The sequence below is a fragment of the Elaeis guineensis genome, chromosome 15 (genome assembly GCF_000442705.2).
Source record: "Elaeis guineensis isolate ETL-2024a chromosome 15, EG11, whole genome shotgun sequence".
Taxonomy (NCBI): Eukaryota; Viridiplantae; Streptophyta; class Magnoliopsida; order Arecales; family Arecaceae; genus Elaeis; species Elaeis guineensis.
Genome location: NC_026007.2, coordinates 74162117 through 74186468, shown reverse-complemented (window position 1 = coordinate 74186468; position 24352 = coordinate 74162117). Strand labels below are relative to the sequence as shown.

The 24352-nt window shown below is 37.9% G+C and overlaps 2 protein-coding genes across 7 annotated transcripts in view; both read right to left on the bottom strand.

Annotated features, from left to right (window-relative positions):
- Positions 1–406: 406 nt before the first annotated feature.
- LOC105058777 (uncharacterized) overlaps positions 407–24352 on the bottom strand; it is a 44490-nt gene continuing 20544 nt past the window's right edge. For 2 of the 6 annotated variants that reach the window (XM_073248975.1, XM_073248976.1), the window contains exons 3-4: positions 2057–2088; positions 407–1955 (exon numbers count right to left, since the gene is read on the bottom strand). In XM_073248975.1, the coding sequence (XP_073105076.1) occupies positions 1017–1955; positions 2057–2088 (971 nt within the window). In that variant the 3' untranslated portion in view covers positions 407–1016. Of the gene's footprint in view, positions 1956–2056; positions 2089–9595; positions 10093–11436; positions 11837–24352 lie in introns of those variants that run through there. The other 4 variants (XM_029268542.2, XM_019855177.3, XM_073248974.1 and 1 more) reach the window with 4 other exon arrangements.
- Positions 20356–22213, bottom strand: LOC105058776 (protein CASPARIAN STRIP INTEGRITY FACTOR 1). Its single transcript, XM_010941817.4, has 3 exons — positions 21998–22213; positions 21127–21182; positions 20356–20754 (listed from the first exon to the last, which is right to left on the bottom strand). The coding sequence occupies exons 1-3, from the start codon at positions 22065–22067 to the stop codon at positions 20614–20616; spliced, it is 267 nt and encodes an 88-aa protein (XP_010940119.1). The 5' UTR covers positions 22068–22213; the 3' UTR covers positions 20356–20613.

The following is a 24352-nucleotide window of genomic DNA, read 5'->3' as shown; positions in this document are numbered from 1 at the left end:
ATTTAAGAACCTTCTCTAGCAATCCTTCACCCACCTGTATGGGGTCGGCTGTTTGTGTCATGAAAATATGTCACCGAGCTACCTTCATTTTGGATCCCTAACATTGTATGCTTGGTGACGGCAAGGCTTGTCAAGAAACATAGAAGTCCGGTCGGTGGTCATACAAACCTTCAACCTCGAGTAGTCTGACCTGAGGCACGAAGTGACAACCTACTAGAAATGCCTTCAACTTGGGAATTTGAGTGGAGGAGATAGACTTCTACCGCCTGTTCCTTGAGAAACACACACCACAAACAAAGAGGCCAAACAAGAAGTAAAAAAAAAAAAAGAAAAACACAAGCTTCATCATTTCCTAACTAGCTAACAAAATTCTACACCAGTGGCACGTTATATGCATCACCATAGCTTCCACGCACATGTATTTTATAGACTATTTGCAGTGGCTTTCATACTATAATTTCTGAAGCAAAAAGAGGGTGCAGAACAAACAATGAAAATAAATCTACGAACATTACTGACAAATACAGCAAGAAATGAATGAAAAGGATGCTGCATTGGGGGATTTAATCCAACATCTCAATCTTACCAACTATTCCTGTTCAGTGAACCATCTGAACTATAGACTAGTCTGCAATGAATATCCTTTGATACATCCAAGAGGAAGTTTATTCTGCATCTGAGAGCATGCCAAGTGCCCTGGGTTTTTCCAGAACGTTAAGGCAATGGGGATGGTTGATACCTCAGCTGTCAGCATCATCCTTCGTTTTCACTACAGAAACACATGCTTCCTCGGGAACTTTTCAAACATTTGTTTTCCACTCCATAGACAAATAAGAGAGGTATTCTGTACCATTAAAGCAACAGTAGCAGGAAAAGAAGAATACTTTGTTTATTTAAGTGCACGAGGGTAAAGAGAAATTACTTTTCCAGTAATGTGGATGTTGACTCTGAGCAACAAACAAGAATCAAAGGAGCTGCTCACCTCTTTACCTTCACACAGGAGAGCAAGGGCTAGTTCAATCTCTCCGGTACCTTGCCCAGAACCCTTTCTTCCTTGCGGACTCATTCTCTGATACCGACCGTGTCGGTCGTGACCCCATAGAGAAGTGTCGCCTCAAGAAAGGCTTGCCAAAGGAGCTCTTCATGCTAGAACTGGCTCCCATCCTTGGGCCTTTCCCACTCCTTTTCTGGTGCTCAGAGAGAGGATCGCTGTCCACATCAATGTCAGCCACTGCAATCCTGGAGATCTTGCTTCTTCCCTTCAACTCAGCTTTTCCTGACAGCTTTGCACTAGATTTCTCTCCATGGGTGCAGACAGGGCAGGGTGGGTCATATCTTTCAGTTTCAGGTGTCATGTTTTCCAAGCAATCAGCATGATACACATGCCCACAAACCAAAACTGCAACAACAGAGAACTCATTGGTAGAAATTATTTTCTGAGTGCTCCATGGAGATCTCTCCTTTAATAGCTTTGAGCATATCCTGCATGTTTGCCGATCAGGAGAGAGAGGTGTTGTTTGTTGAGTGTTTGATCTTGCTATTTTGCTGCTGCTGGAGCTAACTTTTTCACTGTCAAATGACCATCTCTCTCGCTGAGAAGCCACCAGCTCAGAAAATGTACGCATGGACCAGCCATCAGAAGACCCACCATGAGATCCTCCTGTAGACAAGTCATTGCTGCAGACAGAAAGCACAAAGGACTGTCTTTCTTCGGGAGAGCTATTCTCATTCAGGGACTGAAGAGATGGAATCCTGCTATCAGAAACCTGCCTAGAGAGTTGGTATCCTGGGGAACGGCGTGCTTTCCTTGATGAAGTGGGATCTGAGGGTAGAGAGTGAGTTCTGGAGGATGAAGGATCAGATTTGAATGTTGATGACGGACTTATTGGAACCGAAATTGAAGGCTTGGCATCTGAAGCACTTGCCATGCCTGCTGACTCGATGGAATTCTTTTCCTGTACAAGGTTTAACATCAACTGAGAGTGTGTATCATGGGCATCATCGCTAAGAAGCATATCAAAAAGTAAGTTCTGAATGAAGTCCAATCCCAACTCACCTCAGGGGATGAATTGCTTCCAATAAATTGATCTGTAATGCAAATGAACAAGTCAGATGAAAGCAGCAGAAATAAACAAGTCAGGTGAGAAGAAAAGGAAAACATTTTCACGAGAAATTTACAGTGCTTGCACCATCACAATCTCAAAAGATGTCTCACAATAAAAATTTATATATGCTTCCTGTTGTTCCTTTTACCCTCTAGAACAGATGGACACTAATAGAATGATGAGCAAGAGAAGAACGCAAGCATCAACGCCGAGGAATTTATGCACTAATACACTCACAAAGTTTTTCTTCTAATATAAGCTAATTACAATAAGTGTGGTCTATAATGCTATTGGTTTAAAAGGTAACAGAGTACCAGTTGATCAGTGATTCAGAAAACTTACCAAGCAAAACACCAAAGAAGGGGGATATATTTTCTAGTCATTGAAATAACAAATTAAGATAATTTTGTTTAGGTACTACAGTAATGGTAGATCTTATATGACATACCAAGGTAGTTCGAACTTGAGCAATCTTCATAAGCCAACCTACTTGAGACCCTACAACAACATAGGCTACCATTTTTTTTTCCAGCATACACCATCTTCATGCTACTTCCTAAAATGAAGATACCCAATGTTTATTCATCCATGCAAAATGAGAGTAAAGAAAGAGAGAAACGACCCAGCAAATACCCAAGAGTAAAGGAAGAAGGCAAAATCAAAGCACTATGTTGATATCATAAGTGAAACAAGACCTATAGATCTCCATGTCACCCTCCATAACCTTCACCCACTACTTTGAAACATCACCAGAACTAATTTCCTACCAAGGTTTTCCTTGAAAAAGTCTACAGATTATTTCTGGCCTAGACTTGAAACTATGGAGACCTTGCTTCAGAAAGGACTGAGGCGTTTTATTAATGAAGAATTATTGTCTGGAGCATGGTGACTTTACAAAATTGCACAATGCAAGAAGTGATTGATCTTCTTCTTTTGCATGATAGCACTAGCACCACCCAATAAGAACAAAACCCTTCTCCTAAATATTTTTTTTGAAGTCAAAATCTTCACCTTTGCAAAAAACTCACTCTAGGATTTTAATTTGGACAATAGTTTCACCCACCTGTATGCTGGTAACATGTCTGTATGTGCACATACACAGGCAAACAATTTCAGCTTCAGTTCTTGTTGGGCTTGGGGAGTTTTGGTTTGACAGTTTCACTTCAAATCTCAGAGCTTCACTCATAAAATCAGGAAAATGGGGGAAAAAAAAGAAAAAAAAAAGGCCAATAAAAAGAGAAAAGAATTGAAGAGAAGTCCACTACAAACTATTTGGAATATATTGTGATATATAGATTCTTTACTTATGTAGTTCTAAAAATTTTAGGCTGAAATTGCACGCATAAGCAAGACCCATAAAATACCCTGGAATTTTGTGCCATAAAGAGATATGTTATTTACTTCTTGAACTCCAATTGTTCAAAGTTTCGTTATTATCTGCTTCACAATGCCTAGTGCATGCAAATCATTTTCTTCATCATCTTTTAGGCATTTCTTTTTTATGTTTGGATTGGGCACCTTGCACAGGAAAAACTCATCATAAAATCAAAGAGACAAGAGGTAGTAAAACCAGTTATGTGACTTTGCAATTAAAGAAAAGCTGATAGGACCCAAGCATCAACACAAAATTTTCATAATATTTGCTCATCAATGGTTATACATTTTTTTTTTCATGGGGAGGGGTGGGGGGAAAAGGAGGTGGTGGAGAAATATGTGCATGCCACCACCAGGTTTGAACCCTACAGCTCCCCTGTGAGGAGAGTGATGAGCCATGTAAGCTATGAGTATCATGAACTAGGGTCACATAAAACTACTAAAAACTATTAGGAAAAATTATTAATCATATAATAGAGTTAGAACACGTTTAAATCAGATAAATGTTGAAAATCTCTCGGCTTAAGGAAATGGTTCTTTACAAGACATTGGAGGTGCCTACCTACAGGCGTTGCTCCAGGCCCAGTATCCATCAGAATCAGGTCAGTCACCATGGTCAAGCGGACTAATCGGTGCAATGGGAACTGGCCTTATAACAATACATTGCATGACTATAGTTCATAGAATCACTAAAACTTTCAACCAAATAAACTCACCAACCATTGAGCACCAAGTTATGAATCATATAAACCTAAACATCGAGGTAGAATAATATAAACCTAAGCATTGAGGTATGCCCTTGTGTATGATGAACATCTTTGCTTTCATTCTCAGACTATCTAAAAGTCAGTGAGCCCCCAACACAACCTTTTAAGGTTGGTGGAGTCAAGTCCAATCAACACCAACTTGTTTACTTGAGGTAACATTCTCAGAAAAATTGTAAAAGTAACTCTTATAGTTTGTAGTGTAGCTGTATCTAATGTCGATAAAGGATACAAAGGCCTCAATTCATCGGTCCAATATCTGTTTCCATCATAATACATATAACAGATGATAAAGTCCCTAGATTGCTTGACTAGATGGAACCTTATGTTCTCAACTCGTTCGAGGAAGATAGTGACGTGGTGCACCACCTTTCACAATCCATATTATTATATTAGTGGCCCCAATAGAAAATTACAATTGTAGGGGCATTTGATGCTTAAACAAGATTCCTTCAGTATTCCAAGGAACATTAAAGGGACCATCCCCCATCACCCCATCAAATGGTCAGGCAACTATAGGAAAGAAGGATGACGAGAAAATTGTGATGAGTTCACAGGGCTGTGTGTTAGGTAGACTTTGTAGGTAGCAAGGTTTCAATAAACACCAATATCTCTGAATGACATCTGCTCTATTGCCGCTATCTACCATTATAGCAGAAATTACAATTTTATTTGTCTATATCTGCCTCAATTGAAGATATTGGAAATAAAATAATGATTGTTATAATGATCATTACTTTCTGCTATAGAAAAGAGTCATTATATGCTTAGCTCACTATTCACATACCAAAAGTTATCATTACCAACCAATACAAAGATTTGAACTTAAAATATTATACTATTTAGATGGACAGTAAAACATAAAATAAAGATCATTGTTCCCATTTTGTGGCAATCATCCTCAGAATTAATGGCCATATATTCATTATTTCTAAAATTCCCATCATTGATTCCTTATATCAATAATATACTTTAGCAGGCGGCCTTTATAACTGTTATAATGGTTTATGGTTGTTCTAAATACACATAACCACCACCAACATAACCCACCTGTCAGCTGCACCAACCTATGCAAAACCTTTCCCCACACTTCTCCTTATCTCTTAGTTATCAAGGCTATGTTAAGGAGGAATAAGAGTCTCTTACCCACTTATATCACCTCTTCTCTGCCAAACAGTCATTCAAGCACACAGAATCAACCACTTTTTTAGAAGGATGGAATGGGTATTTCAGAAAAATGATACACCATAAACGTTTTACTTCTTTTCCTACTATCTCATTCACCTCACTTAAATCAGGAATAACTTACCCAAAGAAAAAGGTGGAATAATTTAACCTTTCCTTACAGCTCCAACTTACTCCATTTAATGCAACTATTCTGACTTCTTTATTCTGCTTCCGAATACAGCCTAAGAAATTTTGCAGTGCCATATGGTTCATCTCAAGCTACCCAAATTATTACAAGCACCCTATATACGGAAGCATCAAAGACCCCAAATTCAACCATCTTGCCAGGGATGCCAAGACAAAAACATGGATCATGAGGTGGTGCAACTATGTTGTTGTCTTTCCTAAACAAGTCATGAACATAACATTCCAGCCATTCAGGGATTTGCATATTTAATGTCTGCCATATGTATTACAATAGAAATTGATACAGGACCTATCAATTAGATGTCTTTATATTCTCATCCATAGGTACAACTGCAAGAACGATGATGGCTGGTGCATTTATGACTTCTCCAAATACCTAGAGCAAACAAGTGGGCTCCTACTAGACCCCACTAAAGCACCTTCTCAGCAACATTAACCTATCAAGCTTGTGCTTGGTGGCTCATATGTATCCGCATATTTTTTGTCTATCTTGCCAGTTAGCTCTAAATGAGGATGAGAAAGAAGAATTCTTTTGTTGTATGATATATGCATATTATAAATTCCCGAAGATAGAATTATCTAACTAGCAAATGATAATGTGACTCCATGTCCATACCATCTCATGGTTGCAACTTCGACATCCCATCTTTGTAAAAGAATCTGGCAATCATTATAACTATCAAACCAATCAACTATGATGCCTGCCCAAGAACCCATGGACATTAGCTTGGAGATAATGCATCTTGGTGGACTCGTGCCAACACCACATGATGAATCACTGCCCATTCATGTCAAATTTCAAACTTCAAAAACTCTATCAAACTAAGCATGTTTTAACTCTTTCACATGATAAATAGTTGCTTCTAAAAATCAGCTCCAATTTCAGGATGTTAATATATGCTAGTTATATAACTTGTCTTTAATGTAGAGAAACTTATGCATTGATACATATCAGAATTTTATATAGATGCTTGGATCATCTATAGGGGCCTGTCTTTAATAGAGAGTCACATAACTACTACTAATATTTTGTCTCACCTATCTTTGTGATTATGGGTTCTTATATAAGGAGCTTGGCATGATTATAATAACATATTTTCTATGTTGCTGGTTATCATAAAATTTGTCTTAGAAGCCTATTATATGTTTTTAGGATTCTATGATAATTTTAAATTCAAAATTACGCAGAACTTAGTTTCTAAGGTTTTAAGATCACTTTGTTACATTGATAAAGAAATTCTTAACTGATCAAACATTGCAAACTATACAAAGGAAGTTAAAAAACCAATCAAAATTAATAAATCCATTTTCATCATCTTGCACCAGAGTTAGGATTCCAAGTGCCTTCTTTCCCATGGTTATCATAGGTCGAACTCAAATGTTGGTTGAGCAAAAGCCAGCAAGGCAACACCTCAAACAATGGCACTATTTTTTACACCTCAAGCTTCCACTAGGACCAAAAATACCTATAAAACCAAGACAGAAGCATTGTTTCAACAGACTAAAGGAAAACAGGTGGCTAGGGAGCCACTTAGCACCTAGGTGCTATGCAGGCAGATAAGCAGGAACCCAAAGGTCAAGGCTGCCCAAAAAAAAACAGATTGTGACAAACTAATAAATACAAGAAAATGTCTAAAATACTCATGATCCCACAAATGAAACATAAATAACAAATAAGATGTAGTAAGTCAATGGTAAGTAGAAGCTCACAACATCCATTACTAATTATAAAACAATCTCACCCTCCATAATCATCATGCAAAATGTTAAAGCAGGTTGTCTAATTGGCCTAGTTGGTCTTTTAAAACAGTGCATAGAAGATAAGTCTTAACAAAAGGCTCCTGTCTTGAACAAGGCCACTTGAGTAGCAATTAATTCTTTCGAGTTCCAAGTCTTCTATATCACCACCGAGTCCCTGACCTGTTCAGATTCTAATATCCTCACAGACAGATATTTTTCCTTTCATCTGGAATCTCCAACATATGTACCCATATTAGTTGAACGTTCTCTAATTTCAAACATTTCCACCAAATTTTCCCAAGATCAAACATAATCCTCTCCACCAACCATGAAGGTCACTTGTCCTACCCTTGAAAATGCCTCCTATATTAATAGTATACCATCCAAATATAATCTTCTTTTATGTCACCAACCTACTTAGACACCAGAACACTCTAACAAAACCCAAGGTCTTCCTACTTTGTCCCAAATATCCAACGCCACTTCCAAGTAAAACCTCACCCATAACCAAAACTCCTACAGTATGCTCACATACTGCCATATCCTCTTCTTAACCCACCTTAATGTACCAAATGGAGTTGAATCCCACTTTGTGCTGTCCCTCCATCAACATACTCCTTCCTCAAAGTCAGAGGTGAACCACAAAAGTGGAGTGCTTGAAAATGTAATCCAAAGATCTTTAAAATAAAGATTGGCATCAGAATGATATGTTTTCCTCCATCAAGGATTCCAGAACGAATTCAAAATGAACAAATATGGTAATTTCTCTTTCATTTAACAACTACATCTGCAAAATTTGCTTCCCTATGACATAAAAACCCTTATGTTTGGTCTATCCCTTGACAAACTCCTTCCTCAAAACCAGAGGTGAATCACCAAAGTGGAGTATTAGAGAAGCTAATCCAAGGATCATTAAAAAAACTAAAGTTGGCACCAGAACAGTATGTTTTCCTCCGTCAAGAACAAATTTTAAACAAACAAATATGACCCAGACTTTTTTTTTTTTTCACTTGACAACTACATCTGCAAAATTTGCTTCAATTTGACATACATACAAAGATCTATCCCATCAACTTGGTCCAACAGCATTGATCTGCATACTGTTTAATATTGTCTCAAGTATCACTGAACTCCTAACATTAGTTTTCCTTGATAAAAGCAGATTACCAGGCATTCATTCACCTCCAGAAAATGAAAGAAAATCCTGTTAATGAATTAAAAAGTAGAGACACTAGGTGGCATACTGAAGTGTTAAGCACATGAAATGATAAAAAATGGTAGCTGACAAATTGCCACTGGCATGAACTGAGGGCTCAGAAATCCCTGTTAATATAGCATAAATATAATAGAAATCAAGAGAGAAGTTGAACAAGAACTTGTTGGATGAATTCAATCTGGCTTAGCCACAGGAATTGCTGAAAGATATTTTACATCTACAAATAGAATCAAACACAAAGTGCAGCAATGAATTGAGCAAATGGAACTGCTAGATGGGGGGCTCTGTCTCCCAAGTTGTCCAGAGTTGGACTGCTAATGTCTCTACCATCCACCGAATTAACAGGAAATTTGTAGAATATTACACTGTTTTGTATTTGGACAACTTTCATGGGCTAGCATTCTGACAATTGCTGGCTAATTGAATATAGATTGTTTACTAGAATCTGACTGTTTTTCAGCATTATTTTAAAGAGAGATTGTTCATTACCAGAATGTAATCTTCTACATCCCTTTAAGAAAAAAGGGCTTGACTACACATATTACATAACATGCTAGGTTGAAGAGAACTTCAAATAATCCCCAGGTGCTCATCCTCTTTTTAGCACTATTCATTTCAAGGTTTTAAATCCAGGGGGACGAAGTTGTCCCAGTTTTCTCATAGAATTAGATGTACCGCCATCTCACCATATCCCAATACTTAGGATGGGATGTACCAAAATATCCCGATCAGGATGCTGGGACGATAGTAGGATGGTCCTGTCTTGATACATGGGATGGTTCTCCATCTCAATGTCCGTGGGACGTCACATCGGGATTGGAATCCTTGGTTCATTTCAGTGCACTAAGAAGGTGTAGTTGCAGTCTACTTGTAACTCCTTAGAACAATCTAACATGAGTAGACAAATTACTTCTCAACAATATGACAAATACTTGTGCCATATCGCCTTGAAAATAATTAGATTTTGTATAAAGACAACCTTTAAAAAAACAAGCTGCATAGAAAAAGCTAGAAAATATTACCGGCAGCAGTAGGTTGAGAGTTGCCATCAGTTCCCAACTTTGTAGAAGATTTATGCCACTTTTGTGTCTGAAAAGGATTTGGTGGACTTCCCCCATCTGAAAGGCCTTCAGTTTCTGTGGTTGCCCCGCTCTTAATTTCAGAGCCTGCATTTCCACTATTGTTTTGAGAAAATCGGATCGGGTTCTCCATGATATCCTCTATGTGTGTTCGATTATCCCATCGAAAGCTCCATGAAGGTGAGTGTCTGATGTTCCTATAAGTCGAAACTTCAAACTGACCTCTATTGGGTAATGGCTTGTCTCTTGCAGCAACACAACAGTTGGCGCCCATACTTGCGTATATCAAAAGAAAAAAATGTCCAAAAGAACAAAAGGAAAAAAATTCTCAAGCAACCCCTAATAACAATAATGTTTATTCGGTAAGAAGATGTGATTTTTTTTCACGACCATCGCACCAATGCTCGAAACGAAATCACGATTCCAATACCAAGCTGCCCCTGCACGCAAAAACACAAAACCAAAGTATTATAAATTAATAAAAGAAGTACACAAATAGAAAGCTACCCGGCTGGAAAGTTCCGCTCAAAGCCTTGTTTTCAAAGGGGCAAAAAAAGGGAAACCATCAACTTTAACAAATTCTCGCTAAAACTTTGAATCAAACTTTCCAAATAAACAGAGGTCACACAAGGAAACTGCCCTAAACCACCAAATTATCGGTAAAGAAAGGAAAGAAAGATGATCGCCCAAATCCTCAAAATCCTTTTTTTTTTTTTTGGTGCATCTTAAAAATCTTCTTTTAACATACCAAAGACAATTCTCCTAATCATCATCATAAAATAAAATAAAATAAAAGACAAGCGAACAAGATGGGTTGATGAAATCGGCCGCAAACTTAATTTTTGGAAAAAACGAATTTTTTTAGGCGTTAGATGTGATGTCCTGTACCAAAGTAGAGCACAGCAAAAGCAGCAGGAAAAAGCAAACAGATTACTCTCCCCGAATAAAATTCAATCACTCCTCTCGACCATGGGAGAGAAAGGAAAACGCTTCCCATAAAGTCAAATCCTTAGAGTCCAAGAGACATATTTTCGTTCAAAGAAGATTTTTCCCTTTTTTCCTCCCTAATTTATTGCATTTATTAGAAACAAACTTATTAAAATCAGTGAGAGACCCACGGTCAAAGCAGCAGTAAAGTATGTGGAAAATGAAAAAAAAATCTCCAAAATAGAAAACGTAACACTAATAAAACCCTCAGCAGCAAATGCTGTTATGCTTAGCCTATGAAATTTAGTAATAACATTAATAATTCAAAGCTCACATCAATATTTATTACTCATGTGCCCAACGGTTCTTCCGCTGATCTTCGATAAATCACTCAAACCAGAAGAAAACAAATCCAGGAAGGTTAGAACACAATTCAACCCGAGAAATCCCTAAAAACCACAAAATACGAGAAATTGTCACAAAACCATTGACGAATTTAAAATTTTCCATCATAGAATAAAAAACTTCTCAAGAAGAAATTATTCGAATCGAGATGGTAAATTTACTTTAAAAATTTATATCGGAAACAGTACTATCGCAGCTACACTTCCACTGATCCCCTAAAACTCGCTTACAAAACAAAAATAAAAAAAAAAAGGAAGAAAAAGAACCTATTTAGCTAAAAAATCATGTTCCCTTTGGAAAATAAACCAACTAATGACCTCCTCCGCCATCCCTAAAATCCGAGGAATTCACAAACACTAATTATTCTAAGCTTCTCCACTTTTTCTTAAAAAGATAACGGCCAAAGAACTCCTGGAAGCGACGATATTTTTAGAGTTAGATGCTTAAATTACCTTAAAAAATTTAAAAAAAAAATCCAAACTATCGATATAAGGACGCTCCAAATCGAACCGCGATATGCAATTCGGAACGCGTCAGCTCGATCGGCTCAGAGCTAAACCTTGGTCCGCCGCCACGAAAACCGCCGTCCCCATCGGAATTCGCCAGCACTCTAGTCGGGCGCTAGGGTTTCGGATCTCACCCGCCAAATCCTCCGATCGCCTCAGCTCATCGGCTCAAGCAGAACTCACATAGGAGGATCGACGCTACGCCCCCGATCGAAAAGCCCTCCCGGGTGAGAGTTAGGGTTTCGGCCGCTCGCTTCTCCTTCTACTTCCAGAGTCTCAGAAGAGAGAGAGAGAGAGAGAGAGAGAGAAGGGTATGCGGAAAGAGGAGAGAGAGGAAGTGAAAGAGAAGGGGGTTTCTACGTGCGTATATAAAAAAGGCGGTCTCCCTCCGTTAAAAGAACGGGAAGCATGTTAGCTCTACACACCAGCGGAAAATTTTTGTCCCCCTGCAACGTCCAAGGCGATACACGAAGGGCATTAATAGTCGTGTTTCATCATTAGCATTCGAAGTCTTACGTTTTCAGCATCCAGTTCACTGGAGAACTAAAAGCTTCCAACGGGCAGCGGAGGGAATCCGGTCCAAGTGGAGATGGTCAGTTCCGTTTCAGATTTGCCGTCCGAACGGGCTCGCTTTGGTTGTGATGACTCCACCACGTAGGGTACATTGGTCCGAACGAGCTCTCTTCTTCTTGTACCCCGCATATATTTTTGTATACAGACACAAAACTGCCGTCCACGTTATCCGGAAGGCTAATATAACTGTAGATCCTACAGTCGCATAAATTTGATACGAGCGCGATTGGAGAATAGCTTCGTCATCTAGTGCTATTTTTTTCTTGCGCGGTGGGCAAGGAAGAAAGTGGCAAAGAGATCTGGATCTGGTCACCCCCGTGGTTTCACCTCCCGCTTGCGAGGTCGTCGACGACTTGGGAGAGGGGGTGCTCTGGGTAGACCATATCATTGGATGTGGAAGTGGGAAAGGCATCTTGGGGGGAGACGCGGAGTGGGGAATACGCATTGGTGCGACGCGCCTTTAATAGATGCCACGTGCCTTTAGTAGATGCCACGTTGGACTCTATAAATGCGGTCCGAGATGCCGTCAGTAGGGTGGCAACTTCGAATGCTACCCATTCACCCGACCCGTCAAGTTCACGGGTCGGGTACGGGTACGGGTACGGATCAGTCAATGACGACCTGGCAGGATGTCAGATCGGGTTTTGCTCATAATTGGTGCGTTCTGGGGTTGGCATCAATTGATATCACCATTCTTCGTAGAAACTATATTTTTGGTCTGATGGCATCTAAAAATATGGATCTAAATAATATCTATGGATTAATCTAACTTTATCTTGAAAGAAAGAATTACAAAAATTTATCTTAAAAATGGCACAAAAGGTAAAATTATGATGGGCTCAATTAATTTTCTTCCTCAAAAAATGCTGAGCTTAGTTTATGCTTAAGAATGTATTCTAGTAATGTTTCAGCAAAATGATGACTGTGTTTGCTAAATCTGAAAAAATGCCAAGAAATCTACTTGTATCACATTGGCTTTATTTCAACCATATGGTAATCGGATGATCTTTCTACAGAACAAAAGAAATGACTGACTAAAATGCCAAAGTAGCTATACATACGATAATTTATAATATAATAATGCAACCAAGCACACGTTGTCTACTCCTTTTTTTTTTAGTTTCGTATGATTAAGAAAAATAGTTCTAAAATATTAGGATACAGGTGAGAGTGATTTTACATTTTTTTTAAAAAAAAAATTATGTATGCAATCAATAGACAATCATGACATATCAAAATTTAAGAAACAGTGAAAGTCAAAAGTGAGCCTGGATGCAAACACTGTGAAGTAGCTGACAAGAAAAATTTTATTGCCCAGAATTGCAGGTGCAACAAACTACCTGCAGCCATATGAAGGCAAAAAGTTCACAGACAAGGATCTTTTTGAGTTTTGTTAATTAGTGGTTGGTTAATACACCTTACAAGGCAATTATCAAAGACGGTGGATCCAAAAATTAATCCTTCATCCTCCAATCACTTGGGTGATTTCTTGTCTCCAGGGCAAATGGGAACATCAAATGGGCCACAAAACTTTTATGTTAACCAGCCCATTATTTTTGTCATCAGTGGCGACGCATAGCAATCTTGACGCATCTTAGTTTCCAACTTTTCCTTACATCCATCATTAGAAAAGAAAAAAAAAAAAAAAAAACTTTCCACACACTGGAACATCAGCAGGGAAAATCCCATCTTAGTTTGAGACTCCAAGCAAATAAATGGCTAGTGAAGCATCAAGGCCATGGACCCACCTAATTTGTTCCCGTGTTTCTATTTTCCAACCAATAGTCCTGTGACCGATGCGAAGGTCAATGCGTTTCAACACCAAACTCCCAAACACAGCCACACCAGCTTTAGGTCTAACATCATGTTAATAGAATAAAGGTGGAGGATAGGTTGGTTGGAAGATGTTGACAAGTTTAGCTAACCTTATTTTAATCTTGGCGCTTAATTAAATCTTCTAGTTTCTTTCTTCAGAGTTTAGATAAACAACTTAGATGGTGAGATCAAGATTTGGCTCCATTAATCACAAGTAATTATAGTAATATCTTTAATATGAAGGTCATGGTCAACCATAAACCTTTGCCAAACATGTGGCTAAATTCATGGTTTAGAAATGTAGAACCTCAAATCATGCATTTTGTAGCAGCACGTGCCCTTGAATTATTATCCAATTCTTATGAAGGCATGTCTATGGACAAAAAATCTCTCAACTAATTCAGAAAAAGTCCTCCAAATAAAATAATAGTGTTAAACTATTTGTATATCTACTGCAAACTGAAAGGTAAAAGACAAACTGAAACTCCTACTCATGAATAACTAATCAATAGGTCACAAATCACAACAAAGATCTTTCACTTTTTTTAAAAAAAAAAATAATAAAAAATAGTCAAAACAAATGGAAGTTCTTGCTATATTCCAAGCATGTGAAAGCTCCATAATATATGTAAAGTTTGTATCATTTGATGGCTGAGGAGGTAAAGAAGAAGAAAAATACTTTAGAATTTGAATGTTTTTTCTGACCACCATTGTTTCTTGCTGCCCTGTTTATGTCCATGCACTTTTGATGCTGACTTGAAAAATAAGCTTGCAAGTTGGTTAGGTGACATTGGTATGGCAATATGCAGCCAGCAGCACAAATATGCACGACATGTTATCAGTCATGTTCTAGATGAATGACTTGCATTCTCTGCGAGCTTTGAACTAATGGCTTTTGCTTCATTTTAAAATGGCAAAATTTCATTCTCTGCGAGCTTGGAACTAGTGGCTTTCACTTCCTTTAAAAATGGCAAAATTTCATTATTTGCATTCAGGTGAATCTAGCATCGATTCTTACACACATAATTTCTACATCCCAAGATGGAACAAACCCTTTCTCATTCATAATAGCAAAATCAATAAAAGCATTTCCCGGAAGAAAAAAAAGAAGTCCATTTCATGCATGTGATTCATTAGTTAGGATGAATTGCAGGTCTAGACTATCAGATTAATGTCAAAACCCATTTTCATGGAACATATTCAGCCTGGCCTCCCAATAAAAATGCTCTGAAGCTTAAAGGTAATGTTTGGAAATCACAGACAAATGGGAAAGGATACAGGTAGACTTTACTTTAGCTCCGTCATCCTTCTCCCCGACGACCTCCTCCTCAACATCCTTTGCCGCTCCCCCCTGAGCCAAGGTGCTCGTACCGACGAGCGACAGAGTTAGATGAGGCAGTGGTGGGGTGCGAGCTGGATGAGGCAGTGGTGCGGATGAGGATGTGGTGACAGGGCAGTATAGACGATCGGAGGGTCGGAGTGCGATGCCGGAGGCACAACGGATGGGGAGTCGCGGGGGTGGGGTGTGGGGACCAGTGGGGTGGGCAAGGGTGGCGGCGCTGCTGGATGAGGACGACAATGGAGGTGGCTATTGGGGGTGCGGGGTGCGGGTTCGCTGGGGGCCAGGAGGCGGTGCGGGAAGGTGGATGGAGGTGCGGACGGTGGGGGGGGCGGTGCCGAAGGCACGACGGGTGGGGTGCCTTTAGAGGGGAGGGGAGTGTCGGGGTGTGGCATGCTCGAGAAGAAGAAGAAAAGAAAAAAAATAAAAAATATAATAATAATAATAATAATAATAATAATAAGTATTAAAATAATTTTTATCATTAAAAAAATTAAAAAAATAATTTAAAATACTAAATTAATAATTTGATTTAAGGATATTTTGAAAATTTGATGTTACATTATCAGTAATCTGATTGTCATACCAAATATATCAATCAAGATTTAAATAATTTTACTGAAAACATTATCTGCGTATATCAAACATGGTAATTAACATTATTGGCAATCAATCTAGATTGTAGATAATCCAGATTACTTTTTAAGATTGCCTGGCGATGCACCAAACGCAACCTAAAAAAATTTAATTCTATCTTACGTTCTACATCTGGTACATATATTAGCATATTGGTGCAATATGCCAGCCTGAAATATGTCTCCCCCATTCTTATTGTTATAGAGATCGAGAAATTCTTATGTCTCCCCCATTCTTATTGTTATAGAGATCGAGAAATTCTTTATGCACCGTACATGGTGCAATAACAGTGCACCGCTCCTTTCTATTGGACCACGTAGCCATGCTTTTTAATGCAAATTAAATGCGCCAGTTCCACTTTTTGATTTGAAATTTTGAATGACGAAAATGTCCCTCTGTTCTAAAAAAATTATGACATCTGTTTATGACATCTCGTAGTATATTATGACATCCTGAAGATATATTATGACTTTCTGAAAACAGATAGTCATAAGGGGAAAGGGTATTTTCATCATTGAAAATTTATGGCATTTTTGTCATTCAAAATTTCAAACTAAAAAGTGGAACTGCAGGCATTTAATGAGCATTGGAAAACAGGGGCTACGTGATCCAATAGGATGGTACCATACACTTCACATCAATTTTATTGCACTGCACACAGTGTACAAAATATTTTTCTATAGAGATCATTAGACTAGTTCATTGGGCCGACCAGGCTGGTTTTATCTTGGACTCGATCCAAGGTGTAACTAAAAGTACTCAGATCCGAACCCAGCCCGGCCTTCTGATCTCTTTTCGATGCCCCAATCCGGTACTTAATTATTGTTATTTAAGAAAATATTGAATATGGAGGAAAAGTGGGGAGAAAGGAGGGAGAGGGAGAGAGAGAGAGAGGAGGACGAGGTGGAAGAGGAGAAGGTAGAAGAGGAGGACTAGGCTGGGCCAGGTCAACTAAAACATGAGTCCAATCTATTTAACAAATGTGTTTGTATTTCAGACACGACCCGATTCATTGAGCTTAAAATTCTGGAGCAATTCTTTGTACACCGCATGCAGTGTAGAAAAAATACACCACCTCACTTAATTAGGCCATGTAGCTACCACTTTTCAACGTGTATTTAATGTCTACAGTTCTGTTTTTTCATTTGAAATTTTGAATGATGAAAATACTCCTTCTTTTCTCAAAATGTTATGACATCCTGTGGCCATATTATGATATCCTACGGTCAAATTAGGACTTTCTGTTCATAATTTGGTTATAAGATGTCATAAGGAAGAGATGGATATTTTTATCATTTAAAAATTTTATAAATTTTTAATGATGAAAATATCATTCTCTCTTTATCATTTCTGAAAAAAATTATGACTTCATATGTGCAGGAAGTCATAATTTAATTGCAGGATGTTATAATATGGCTACAGGATGTCATAATTTTTTCAGAACAGGAAGGATATTTTTGTCATTCAATTTTTTTTAAAAAATAGAACTGTAAATATTAAATGCGCATTAGAAAGCAATAGCATTATTCTCTAAGGTGGTTGGATGATATGCTCCATGTTATTTTTATTTCATGTGCACAGAGACTTTCTCTAAAATTCAGATCTAGGCATGTTGGAAATGCTTCGGGTTTTAGCAGGCCAGGTGGGCCGTCCAGTTCGCAAACAGGTCCAAGAAATACCTGGTGATCTAGAATTGGTTGGAAAAGGCCTTCATCCTTGTCCAACCAAATGAAAGAAAGAGAGAGTAACGAATCAAAGGGAGTAATCGTCATTTTGATATTGCCATGCTGAGCCTCCTTTGCATTAGGCTGCGATCCTGCAACTAAATGAACCCCATGCTTTTATTCAAGTAATAACCAATAACTGTCATTGAGTCAACTCGTATGACAACCTTAGGATTCTGGGATGCTGATCTTCCACAGCCACTGCTCCATCTCTTGAGCATTGAATTGAGCTCTGTTTTGTTTTGACGTTCTATTATTAATAACACTACATTAGCATTGCCTTTGTCCGCACAAAACACATAAAGAAAGATAGAGAGAGAGTACAATCTGCACCACCGCAGGCTTAATTATTAGGCCAAGCCTAAGCTATTTATTTTGCATCTTGCCTAGTTTGCACTGAACTAAGACTGATAATAATTTTTGGCTAATAAAAGCTCGTATTGGACAAGAACAGCATGGAAGTCTTGGTGTTGAACTTCCTTCCGAAGGAGAGGACTATGTTTAGTGGTGGCAATTCATCCTATTTTACTGTACTTTCCTCTTGCCACGTTTCACTCTTGAGACGATGATGAAGAATCTTCGCAGCTATGAACTTTGTGATTATTTGCTATATCCGTGTCTAAAGATTTCTTCTTAGTCTATTTTGACCATTTCTTTCTGAATATTTTTTTCTCCTAGGCAGTAGCAATCCTCTCCTTTAAAGTCATTATATAACCTTATCTTTAATCTCCTTTGTTACATTGTACACTTACATCAGTTAAATAAATTTTTGGTGGCTAATGGAACCCTGTTAGCCTCCAGCTTCCTCAAATAAAATAAAATAAAAATTAAACAAAAATATAATTTTTCAAATAAATATTTTTAATGATATCTAAAAAATAATTTTACAGGAAGAAAAGTAGAAAAAGTTCTTCTAGGAGAAGCTTGAAAACTTAGCTTCTACCTTCTCCTTTTTGTAAAGCAGGAGCAACTAAACTTAGCATGCCTGCAATTCTATGGTATTATTACAAAATTAACTAGATTTTCTAGTATTTAATAGAGTAATACGAGCTTCTTGGTCCTTTACCTACATTAGAGTTTCTTTGTAGGATAATATGCTCTATTTGCATACAAGTTAGTAATTTTCAATCACCGCTTCTTGTTTCGTACATTCTTCTACTTTTACTGGAGAGTCACAAGGGCGTGATATTTAGTATAACTCTACATGCACATGAAGTCAGCTTGCAAAGATGGACATCTTCAGGTATGTACTGCTTTGAAACTGTAACTGGTCTGGCAACCACAATCTTCAGATCGAAGTCGGTCATGTTGCAAGAAAGCGACCTCGAATGCTATGATTCTCCTTTCAAAAAAAAGAATGCCATGATTCAATTTGCTTCAGAGTAGAAGTGGACTACAAGCATACAGTTCTTGAATTATGTGATACTGAGATCATAATATTCCCCGAGATTATATTTATATATATGACTATCATAAACTTCCTAGACTGTGGCCATGTTCACCATCGATTTAAAAACAAAATCCTTTTATAAGTTTGAAGGCAATTTTTTTTTTGAAAAAAATTATTTGGTAAAACTTACTTAATGTACTTTGTCAAAAACATTTATTTGGCTCCTTGCATTCTCCTGTAATGCAGTAACATTGGAGGTGCAGATGAGTTGGCACCGGAGAAATTGTTTGTGATTGGTTCACGCATGGGCCTGGCGATTTTTTTTTTTTTCTTCCTACACGCTGCCTGGCTCCATGCATGAGCCAATCACCATGCGGTGTGCGCATTCCGCAACGCGCATGGCGCACAAAGAATTTTTCGTTGGTACCGCTGTGTTTAAAATAGATGCAAACATATTGCATGCTAGAATAAACTCGATAATTGGACTTTTGGATAAGGGCGCGAGCTACATTTGTTTTTTAAAACAATTGGACTACAAAGCCCAACCAAGCCCAAAATAGCAATGGGTATAGTTTTTTGGGAAATTCTTTGTGCACCCTGGGTGAGTGTAGAAAATCTGACGTGGAGTACACTGTCTTGCCCAATTGATCAATGCAGCCATCTCTTTCCAATACACATTTAATGTCTGAAGTTCTGCTTTTTCATTTGAAATTTTGAATGACGACAATGCCATCCATTTTTGAAAAAATTTATGGCATCCTGGGGCATATTATGATATCCTGCGTCAAATTATAACTTTCTGCATGCAGGATATCATAATATGGCCCAAAAAATTATAACGTCCTGGCATATTATGATATCCTATGTCAAATTATAACTTTCTGTACGTAGGATGTATATGGAAGGGGCATTTTTATCCAACCACTTTCCAACGCATATTTAATGTCCGCAGTTTCGCTTTTTCGTTTGAAAGTTTTAAATGATGAAAATGCCTCTACTCTTTGAAAAAAATTATAACATACTGTGGCATATTATAACATCCTGTATCAAATTATGACTTTTTACATGTAGGATGTCATAATATGAACATAAGATATCATAATTTTTTTCAAAGAATATAGATATTTTCGTTGTTTAAATTTTTAAACGAAAAAGTAAAACCGCAGACATTAAATGTACATTGAAAAGCGGTGGCTACATAGATTAATGAGATAAGACGGTGTGCTCTAGATCAGATTTTCTACATTGTCCGTGGTGCACAAAGAACATCATAAATAGATTTTTCATCTCCTCCAAAGTTTGGATTTTGCATCTACCTTACTGTCAGACCAACAATCCAATTTTGCGAAAACACTTCATAATTTGTCACAAGACCATAGAAAGCTTCATCTTCTCAAGCAGCTGACTTATTTAATATATAACAGTCAAGGCTCATGGTTCCTGTGCACAAGCAATATTAGAGTTTCATGGAGAAGCCCTGATGAGTTGATTCACTATGTACTATACCTCTTTACAAACTTCAACACAACTTCGTAACTCATGTAGCATACATGTCTCGGACCGTAGACATGTCTATCATTTCTAAGTGCCCAGAAAGTGCAGAACACTGGATTATTTAGTGCTACGGCCCGAGATGGAGAGCAACATCAATTAGGAATGAGTTTGAAAGGAGGCTTGGAAAGAGATGGGGAGGGATCGTAGTTTCCATAGTCATTTGTATTAGCTTTGAGAACTCTGGAATGGGCAACAAAGGCTTGTTTGCTGTGCACAACCTTCTTTGCTGAATCCTGCCAGACAGTATGTAAGAAGATATATATATATAAGATAAGATGAGAAGAGACTTCATCCATTCGGTAAATCACTTGGACAAGATAGAATATTTCATAAACTAAGTCAACTTTTCTTTTCTTATTTTTAGTTACAAATGGTATTCTTATCTTCTCTTTAATCTTGTTCATAAGAAAAATCTCTATAATCTGCTAGTAGGACACATTCACTTCTCCTGACATTGATGATTATTATTAGGCATCTGCATTTTTATTTGGAGTTCAAAATTCATTTTTTAATAAATTAGCTTGCTAATGAAGAGTCTGATCTAATCTGGGAAAAAAAAGGAAAGGAAGAGAATTCTTGTTTTATCTAGTTGATATACATCATACCTTCATCATAGATTCCACGTGTACTGCATATTTATTGAAAACCCTCCGTTGCCCACCTGAAAAGAAATTATCTAATGAGAAAAGAAAGAGAAAAAACATAACTATATCAATTATCGTTTTTTCCCCTTTCTTTAAGTTTACTGCTCAGAGCGAGAGCAAGAGAAAAGAGACATACAGAGAGAGAGAGAGAAGAGAGAGATTAAGCATGGAAACTTATCAAAGTTGCTTAGAATGTTCTATCATATCGAACAGCAGACAAAGTCAATAGAGAACATCAATATGATGTGTAGATGTTGTCAAGCGCTGCATACAAAGCATAACATGGATCCATCCTATAACTAAGAGTTGCGAAGGTTGTAGTGTTTATTCCACATCATCAAGCTAGCTAGCCCTACTTCAATGTTTCTTGCTGATGATTTGAAAAGGCCGGTATGATGATAGAAAGGATATTTCATCATAGGCATCAATGACGAAGATATGTTTGTGGGTTAGTTCATGAAAAGATATTGAGCTTTTGCTTGAAACATCAATATCTGTTCATAATTGCTGAATTCTGGTCATGTATTACTGAGAAAGCTAAAACCTTAATACCAAGTTTGTTTTGCATGCAAATATGCTAGATGTTGTTAGAAAAGCAGAGACCAATCTGGTCGAATTGCTTATCATAGGGAGCAAGCCCTTGCTTACAGTTGGTCACGCAAATGAAAAACGAAGATAAAAAGTTCCGAAGATCAATATAGCATATCATCTTCAAAGAAAAGAATTCCTGAACTTAAGCAAAACAGGTGGTTTTAAACCAAAATTTTCTAAGAAGATGGAAGCACAGTAGGTTTGAGAATATTTGAAGTTGTAGAGATTCACTCAAACCTACCCGCAGATGAAGCTGAGATGAGCGATGCCAAGATGAGAATGACGAGAAAAATGAATCTCTTAGGCCCCATGAAACCCGTGTGGATGACCTACCCTTATCTCAGTTATGCAGTCTTTCTTCCTCTCCACCAAGAGCATAGAGAAGATATGAATCTTTTCTGAGCAGTAGAGCACAAAACAAACCAACTTTGGGTTGGCAGACCTTGTGATAGAATTAGTGGGCAATTCTTTATATGTGCAAATGCAAATCTCACTGGACTGTCTGCTTTTAAATTCAAAATGGAAAGGAGAGGGCCAGCATTTTCTCCATGGAATTTAAGGGTCTAGTCACTGGAGTTGTTGGATTGTTTGTTTAATTCTATAAACTAAAGGCATTGACAAGCAGACCTCTCTCCTTTGGAGAGAATTGACTTCAGTGCCCTTCGAGACCCTGCTGCATTGCCACATGCTTTAGAATAAACACATCAACCACCAAAATTATTCCTTCTTCGATCGATGCCAGTTGTTGCTCGCAGAATGAACCTGGTCAATACCATGAAGTTCTCTGATTCAATTGTTCATCGTTGTCAGTAGATTAAATATTGTTAGTCCGGCTATAATTTTAGTCAGGAGATCAAGGATGAAAGGTCCGTGTGGGATATTGTGACTACCATTTAGTCTTTGATTATAAAGATGATGCCAAACTTAATTATTGAATCACTCGAATTGTTTCTCTCATGCTTTCTTTAATAATAACTTCTTCCACTTTTTATTCTTCTCCACACTTTGGCTTATGAATCCAGCATGTAATTCCCTTACCAATAAGCTAGGTACCAAGGCATATTTTTTTTGAGAGAATATCCCTTGGCTCCAAAGGCAAGGTACAATACCAGCACTGTCTCATACGATAGCCATCTTGGATATACTAGAGATGTTATTTTCTGGTCAGTCCATTAAATTTTTCAATTTGAGCATCCAATTATGTAAGTTATATACAATTAGAAGGTACAAGATTATCTTGTTCCATAGGATTACCGAAGCACATCGAAATAATTAATTGCCACGATCGCCAAAGGAACGGGCGATTTAGGCCTTAACGAGAAAGAAAACCACATCCTTGTATAAATTCATCAATGGCAACTGATTGGATGAATTAAAAAGGTCAGAGTGATTCCTAGTAAACGTGCTCGCCAACCAACAAAGGAGGCTTAGTAGTGCGAAAACAGCAAGGCCCATGTATAAAGGAGGAGAAGATACCCTTTGCAAGTAGGGTGCACTTTAACGTATGGGAATGTCTTATGTTTAAAGGCAGGGGAGCATAAAATAGCATTGTGGATGGGTAGTGCTCCAAATTATCCTCCAGGACAAGGACATGAAACCAAACACATAATGAGGTGACGATAGTGGAGAATAAAGAGATCCACCACAACTGTAGAATATTGGATAACTACGTGTTTGTCATTAGAAGTGAGTGTTAAGATGGGTTTACTTAAAGCATTGTGGTTCTCCATAATGCAGGCCTTAAACTAATAGAAGCCATTTGCTACATGGTCGTTGAGGGGCATCAGCCAGGTCTTTTTTTTTCCTCTTAAATGTCCGGTGAGTCCGGTATCGCGTGAACATGACATGAGAGAAAAGAGTACTGAAGTTTGGATATTGCACATCGATCCATTAAAGTCTGAACATGATGATAACTTTAACTTTACGAGCTGCACCACATGCAAATTAACTATTTTCATCCCTTTTTTCTGCTGATAATATAATTTATTCTGTTCTCTTTATATAGCATCAAATTTATATCCTACTACTGACACAGAAGAAGAAAACGACCCCATGAAGCATTCTGCTAGAACTATCCATGGACCAAATAAAAAAGAAGGAACTATTTCATAGCCAAAAACAATTGTGTGAGCCCAAGAAGAACCCTCTTATGAACTAGTTGATAAGAATGTGCTTATAAAGATGGAAGCTAGTTCCATATAACGTGTGATTCATTGGATGATCATATTTCATAAAGTGCATGAGTCGGGGTAATGGTTATACTAAACCTTTTTTTTTTTTTCTGATGGAAAGGGAGGATAAGAAAGTAGCCACCCGGAATGGTTATACTAAACTAGCGTCCGGCTTGCGCGTGGCATGTGAAACAAGGGATGGAAGGAGTCGCAGGTAGGGTGGCTGGATTTCTTTTAGCCATTGCAAAGATATCTGCATGAATTAAATCATAGACATTGTGCTCATCCAAGTCCCCCTTCCACTCGCCATTAGCCAATATATTACGTTTTTGTTTATAGGAAGAACAGGCACCAGGCCCACCATTCTCATTTTCCAAATCTTTCTCACGCTTCCTCTTTTCTTTGATTAAATTATCCTGTGCTTT

Coding starts and splice junctions, on each gene's coding strand:
- LOC105058776 (XM_010941817.4), bottom strand. CDS start 22,067: ATGGGGCCTAAGAGATTCATTTTTCTCGTCATTCTCATCTTGGCATCG. Junction 21,183..21,997: donor CATCTCAGCTTCATCTGCGG/GTAGGTTTGAGT, acceptor ATTTCTTTTCAG/GTGGGCAACGGAGGGTTTTC. Junction 20,755..21,126: donor ACGTGGAATCTATGATGAAG/GTATGATGTATA, acceptor ACTGTCTGGCAG/GATTCAGCAAAGAAGGTTGT.